The sequence below is a fragment of the Trachurus trachurus genome (assembly GCF_905171665.1).
Source record: "Trachurus trachurus genome assembly, chromosome: 11".
In the NCBI taxonomy this organism is placed as follows: domain Eukaryota; kingdom Metazoa; phylum Chordata; class Actinopteri; order Carangiformes; family Carangidae; genus Trachurus; species Trachurus trachurus.
In genome coordinates, this window is record NC_139904.1 from 21,858,719 (window position 1) to 21,866,027 (window position 7,309).

The following is a 7,309-nucleotide window of genomic DNA, read 5'->3' on the forward strand; positions in this document are numbered from 1 at the left end:
ACGCCGCTCAGAGTTTGCGAGGGGCATGTTGACAATGAGGAGAATAGTTCCTGTGATGGTACTGACACTAGTTCATATGCAGGACTAATGTGTTGATTATTTTACCACTGGAAAAATTAAGAAAAGGGGTCAAACATGATATACAAAACATAAGGGCAACCATACATAATAATAGTATTTTTTTTATAATTTATGATAAAAATGTTTTTTTTTTTTTCAAAAGTGGTCAGAGAGTATCTTTTATATAACACAATAACATAACCAGAATGTGATGTTTCATAAAAGGTCATAATAATCAGATTGATATACAGTAGGATGACGTCATTGTGTCACTCCAGTGATAACGTGCTTTGAAACCAGTGAAACGGACATTACAGAGGGTGAAAGCAAAGTCAAATGTGCTGCAAAACAAATACGATTCTGTGTTGTGACCTAGAATAGTGTGTGTGTTTGTGTGTGTGCAGACACAGTGTTTCGATTAGCCAGTGTTAGGTGTCCCTCCTGTTGGTTGGCGAGTTGGGAGACAAGATGAGATGAGTCACACTCAAAGCTGTGACTCATCTCACCAAAGAAACATGATGTACTCATTCAGACATAAATACACCTCTCTTCCTCTCTCTCACTCACTCACTCACTCACTCACTCGTTCTCTCTCACGTACACACACTCGTGTGCCTGCCCTCAGCTACACTCCACATTACACAGTCAAATTATACGAATACATTTTGAAGTTTGCATGTTGTATTCAGTTTTGCAAACATACTCCCCTGACTATATATATGACTTGTACTTGTAGTTATTTTTTTCCCCAAGCAATCATTGTTCATTATTGTTTGATTTACTGTGTGTTACTGATTGTTCTGCACACACACAATGGAGTTTAATATCTTTCCATGATTAAAAAAAAAAGCTTATGGCTCTAGATGATCATCTTTTAGGAGTTGAGAAACATCTAATGAGGCACATCATAGTAATAGGTTTTATTTTTTGCTTTGTTCTACAGTTAAGTGTCACCTACTGCTAACGTAACAGCTGTAGTATGTCCAGATCTGAAAACTAAAGACTCAAACTTGGGTGGCAACACCAAAGAGTGATGTAAAGGCTCTGCATCATTCAATATTCATTTCTAAAGTGACCATACTGCACTCAGTGGTTACTTTGTGCAGTGAAGAAATAACTACCTGTTAGTAAAAGTGAGCAGATGATGGTAACATGTGATATAGGTAAACTTTTCAGCTTTTTCGGAAACTTTGAATTGGTTTAAAGTCTTCCTAAGTGGATGGACTTGCTTAGTTGTCATAGGAACCAGGGCTCATTATAATATGATAGGGGAGAGCCGGGTCGATTGATACACGGGACGATTGATACACAGCGATTTCCTCGAAAACCACACAAGCTTGAGCCGTCAGATTTTGTCACTATGTTCAGCACTCAACACCGACCAATCCTGGGAAAGCTTGTGAAATTACGTCACGCCATTCAAAAGTTATTAGCGCGAACCTGTTTTTTACTACGGAAAGTAAAATGTTAGGTGCGGTAGTTTTTTTGTGATCAAAAGTTGTATTGTGTGTTTCATGCAATAATAATATGACCTAACAACAGATGAATTCGTACATTAACAGGTCCTAAATTATGAAATGTCATAGTTTTGAAGTTTAGAGGCAAAACAGGTTTTATTGTCAGTAGTCGCTGGAGGGACGATTGATACAGCTGTTTCAAATGTCCCTCATGCCACCGTGCGTAGTGATTGTGGTCACACTGCGCGATCAATATCTGTATATAAATCACCAAATTAATAGCCTAACTGTTTTGCAATGAACAACAACCGATTTGAATGAACAACATGTATTTTTAATAAACACCACACATTTTTAATGTTCGTGTTTATGACATGAATCAACAGATATTCAGCAAAGTGAGGGGAAAATGCCGAGGGTAAAATGACAATATGTTCAACTGTGTATCCATAAACATGACTTAGGACAGGGAAATAAGTAAATGAAATGAAAATGCAGTAACTCATACAAAAGAAGAAAGGCGAGTTTAATCGAAATGCGGATCTTGACAATTACGCACGGGACAAAAATATTTATTTGACCTATTTATATTGTGAGAAATGATGTGACATTTTGGCAATAACTAGTACACTAGTATGTTGTCTGATATGCTGCATAAAAACGAGAGTAAGTTCAGTAGTTTCTGTTTAAAACATGCTGTTTCAACCGTCCCTCCTCTGTGTCTCAAACGACCCGCATAGGTGGGGCGTTTGAGACAAATGTCAACTTACGTTCAAAGTTATAAAACAGCGCGATCATCCAACATATGTGTTAAATTACACTTGTAACTAAGAGAATACACATGTGAGTTGTTGATCACATGATAAAAATGTTTGTGTACATAACGTCATCTTTGAAAAAGACGTTTAAATGAAAAGTGTATCAATCGACCCGGCTCTCCCCTACTGTTTGTAAATGGCTAACTTGTCTCCTCTCTTATGTTGTTTAATGTTTTTTTATCTAGCAACTACTGAGAAAAGTATCGAAGCAATTAGCGGTTGAAGATTTTACACAAACTTCTCTCCTAAAGTGCTTCAACTCGATTCATGCTGAATGCTGCTGTGTAGACTTTGTGTGTTTTTCCTCTGTGGTGTCAGAGCTGCATGCAACACTAAATATTACTGACTGCAGGCCATTTTCACACTGTGACAATTCGATGAAATGGAACTACAGACTTATGGAAGTTATGTATGCAGATCACAAGTTTATTTTTGATTTGCCCCAGAGACACTTCACCTTTATTTTACTCCATAATCCTCATCACAGCCAATAACACAATTCAAAAATGAAACAACAATAACAGGGAATTTGTGCAGTAAAAACAGGAAATTATTTTTTTTCTATTCTTTTTTCTTTCTTTGTGTGTTTTTTTGTTGTTGTTGTTGACTTTTTTTTTTTTTTTTTTTTTTTTTTTTTTACATTTTATTCTAATGTGTACGCTCTGTTATTATAACTAATTTGACTAAACAGGAGGACCCAATCAAAACAGATGGCCTCTAAGGTGCCAGTGCAAATGCCCTCACCTCAGCTCTTCACCACTTACTCACTACTACCATGTATGCCTATAAACAAAAAATCTGATTGGTGTCAAATTAAAGAGAGGGGGTGTGAGGGACCAATCAGGAAAAGGTCTTTGTTCGGAGTTGAAAATAGAGCACTTGAAGCCCAACTGTTGCCTGGAGACACAGATTGCAGGCAATTACAGAGCCAGATTACAGTGGGGAGAAAATAGGTGATATTGTCAATGAAGCACGAATTTGTGTGAGTGTGTGGGAGTCTGGGTGAGCGGGTGACTGCGAGTGCATGTGACTGTACATGTGTTGAACACAGCAGGCTGAACATTAGTGTGAATATGTGAAAATGTAGATACAGAATTGTTAATGATTCTTTTCATGTGAGCACCTTTCTGGATGTCCTGTGAGTGTGTGTGTATACTCATGCAATATGTTCAACAATGTGGAAAGCTGACATAATTACCATTTAAAAAAATAATGACTGAAAACATTAAATACTAAAAAATACAACAAATGCTGTCAAGTATGGAGTAAAAATATAATTTTCTATCGGTCATTAAGATTCATGCTCTCTCAGTGTCGGGTTGGGTTTTACTCACTATATCTTTAAAATATAAGACTAGTGCACTGCACAAACACAGTCTATGGTCAACAGCTATATTCCTTACATGTAGTGCGAGATGTTGAAGTCTTGGGGCCGCATTTGTAGGTTTTAATATAGATTTATATCTAAAAAAAAATTATATTATTATGTACTTTACAAACCTGACAGGTGTTTAAAGTTCATTTATGTCTCCCTGTAATATTCAAGATTGTGGCACAACCTCCTGTTGCATGAACAAAAAATCGTTAAACCTTGTAAATGAGGCCCCTGGACTATGACACAAGCCTGTACACCAAGTAGCTTAGTCTGGATCTTTTTAAGAAGTGGGCTGCACATTTTCCACTTTGGACAGCGTGACAGGTATCTTCTCTTCCTCAACACCTGGTGGATTAGTGACCACATCCCCCGGATCCCTGGATCCCCTCCACTTGGACTGCATCTCTCCTTTTCGCTCCCTTTCCTCCGCACCGTGGAACAGCCTCTCTTTCAAGTTGGTCCTGGGGAGGATCCAAACAACGACCCCCATCGCCGCCAGGGCCGAGCCCAGGCAGGAGAGCCAGATCCCGGCCGCGGCGCTGAGGTGCAGGCCCCTGTTGAAGCTGACCGCGTGGGTGTCCACGAAGAACAGGTCTCCCTCTCCGAACGACTCGATTTTAGGCGGAGTGGAGTAACCGACAGAGAGGCTGGCGATGCCTGCAGTCAGGATCAGGAGACCCAGGGCCAAGGACACCTGCAGGGAGGGAGAGACAAACCTGAGGTGGTAATTTGTTCAGTCCCGTGGCACTGTGTGCTCAGTGCTCTTCCCTTCTTGTTAGGAAAGGTCAGTTTGTTGTTTGTGATGCAGAAAAATCCAAATTGCCAAATGAGCAGGGGCCTCACATGTAATGCTTCACCTTTACAAATACCACTACACCACTGCCTGCAGTTCATCATACAGAGACAATGGTTTGAAATGCACTGTAAGCACATCAGCACACCAGAAAGAGATTCTTTTTTTAAATTTCAGTGGTGAAGCTCATCAGTGGCAGAGAAAACAAGCAATAACATGTGTCACAGAGTTGGCACATCTCTGCCTGACCCCCTCCCCGGAGCAACAATGGGGTCGACTGTGACAAGGACAGTGATGCATGGAAGTGAGAGTCCAAATTTAGAGAAAACATGGCAAAATGCTTCATATTCTGGATTTTTTTAAAAGTAGGCACAACAGAAGAAATTTCCAACAATTGATTCTTCAGGTATTGTTGAAGAGCAGCGACACTCAAGGTTTTTGAATTCACAGTAAGCCTGAGGAGAGCTCTTCACTGAATTAACCTGTAGCCACTGAAGAAGTGCTGATAATGGAGTTAGTGTCAGAGAAACATTATGATACTTAAAAGTTCAAGAGAGGCCGTTTTACAAGGTTGTCATGTACAACAGGAAAACATTCATTTGAAAAACTTCTCAATGTGTCTAAAACGTCTCAATATGCCTGGAATATGTTTCATAGAGGGTTGTTTACATGCTGAGCTCACTGTAGCTAAGACCATGATTGAATCTGCTCTGACAAAAAACTCTTCACTGTTTTCAAACTGCCAGAACTGTTTTGGAAAGTAAGATTAACTCAGTTGGTCCAAAGCTCAACCAAAACATAGCTATTTTATGTGACTTTCCTGATAATTTTTTATTAAACATTCAACAGGGGGGCAAAAAGGAAATCTAATTTATGGGCAATTAATCAATCTAAAAAACAAAAAAACAAAACAAAGCTTCACCTTCCAGACTGCTGAGTTCCACCACAGGGCTGACCTCTGGCTCTGGACGAACCCATGATCCTCTGGGTCTCTCTCCCACATGGAGGATGAGCACTCCTCGTAGAAGTGGTGCAGATAGGAACGAACCCCAAAATGCAGACAGCTAGAACCTGCCTGGAGGACAGAGAGGCCAAAGAAATTACATCCAGTCCTCCATGATGACCTTTGACCTGCACTGTAGCTCTGTCTCATTTGGAGAGTAGTTGAAGGTCCCATGTTGAATAAAGTGAGATTTTCATGGTGATTTTTCATGTTCATGTTTCACATTTTTTGGTATGAAAACCTCAGTCCACAGAGAAATACACACTGCCTGTAATTCAGAAACAGAGCCTTAAAACAAGCAGTTATGACTTCTGTAACATTGTGATGTCACAACAAAGCAGTATTTGCTCTCACTAAGCCCCGCCCACTGAGACCTACTGTTTAATCTTGCAGGACTTGGTTTCACTGAGTTTTTACCTGAAATCTGGCATATTTCTATTTATTTCCTCACCCAGAAAACTGTCAGCCTATCAGAAGAGAAGCTCAGAGACTCTCCTTTGATTGGCTGACTGTTTTCTTCCAATTGATCAGGAGAGATATTTTTGGGGGCTTACTTCCAATGAAAAAACTCACGTTGTAGAAAAAACCTATAACAGCTTTTATGTCCTGTCTGAGATAATGGATGATTCTGAGAGGATACATTACCACGAGGATAAAGCACTATGTAGGAGAAAGCACCCTTATTATAGAGTAAGTTTGGAGAATGTGGGCTGTAAAATAAAGCAGCCAGCTCTGATACCCCGTGTGTAGAATGTATACCCTGTAATGTCTGGGCTCTTACCTCAAATATGATCAAACTATATCAAATATCCTCTCTACACAAGTCAGTGCTGATCATAAGACTCTTGTAGCTGAAAGAAAATCAAATAAAAGCCAAGCTCACCTCGCTCCCAGAGGATTCTCCTCCTGAGCCAGAGACACAGGGCTCGGAGCACAGCGCCATCACACCGTACACACCTTGTACACCTGCGGTAAACATCCACATACATAGTTAACTGGAGCATGTTGAGACTCCTAAAGACATTGATATGTATACGTGTCGGCCGGCCGGCTGCTGTAACACAAACACTGTTCATCTGCTGAATATGGATTTCCCTCAATAAAAGCCTCCCTCCCTCCAGAGATCCCTCATAAATCTTGGCCAGTGTCGTCAGGTCGCCCCAGTTATTGTTGCTGCATGTGAACAATTGGCGGCTGCCGTGGCCCTGAGGTAGCTCCATCACCACCCACGGATGAATCACACATATGCAAGTGTGTGCACACTGTATTCTTCCTCATATGCACACATGTCCCTCCGCTGTTATCCTCCCGAGGCGGTTTGATTGATTTCTTTCATTCTTCGCCTTCAAACAGTTTCTCTAAGCGGCCACACACGCCTGGTCTCCATCTCCACCGTACAGTGAGATCAACCCGACTGCGGGTTTCAAACATAATCCTGAAAACTAGATCAGCAATCACTGGAGGAGAACATCCAGCTCAGATGATGTTAGGTATTTACTCTCCTCCAGTGCTGGAAGCTTGAACCTGACAGACTGAGTTCTCACTGAACTGTTCAACAAACAGCCTTTTTGTGTTGAACATTGAGGATGAACTAAAAAATTTGTAAACTTTTAATGCCAATGAAATGAAAGGAAGTTGAAGAAAGATTACAGTATACAAGTAAAGTAGATTAACAGAACTCTTTGTGCTACAAATTAGACATGAATTACCTTCTGCAGTTTGTACTTTTACCTTCTTGCATAAGTCTCTCAGAAACTGCACAAATCACACAATCCTGGAGATAGAAAACTGAATAAAGCCAGA

The 7,309-nt window shown here is 40.3% G+C and overlaps 1 protein-coding gene across 1 annotated transcript; it reads right to left on the reverse strand.

Moving 5' to 3' along the window:
• Nucleotides 1-3,990: 3,990 nt before the first annotated feature.
• LOC310993293 (neurensin-1-like) lies at nucleotides 3,991-6,467 on the reverse strand (the record flags this gene model as incomplete). The annotated part of the gene is made up of 3 exons (XM_083981610.1): nucleotides 6,390-6,467; nucleotides 5,426-5,578; nucleotides 3,991-4,404 (listed from the first exon to the last, which is right to left on the reverse strand). The coding sequence occupies exons 1-3, from the start codon at nucleotides 6,447-6,449 to the stop codon at nucleotides 3,991-3,993; spliced, it is 627 nt and encodes a 208-aa protein (XP_083837736.1). The 5' UTR covers nucleotides 6,450-6,467.
• Between the last annotated feature and the right edge of the window lie 842 nt (nucleotides 6,468-7,309).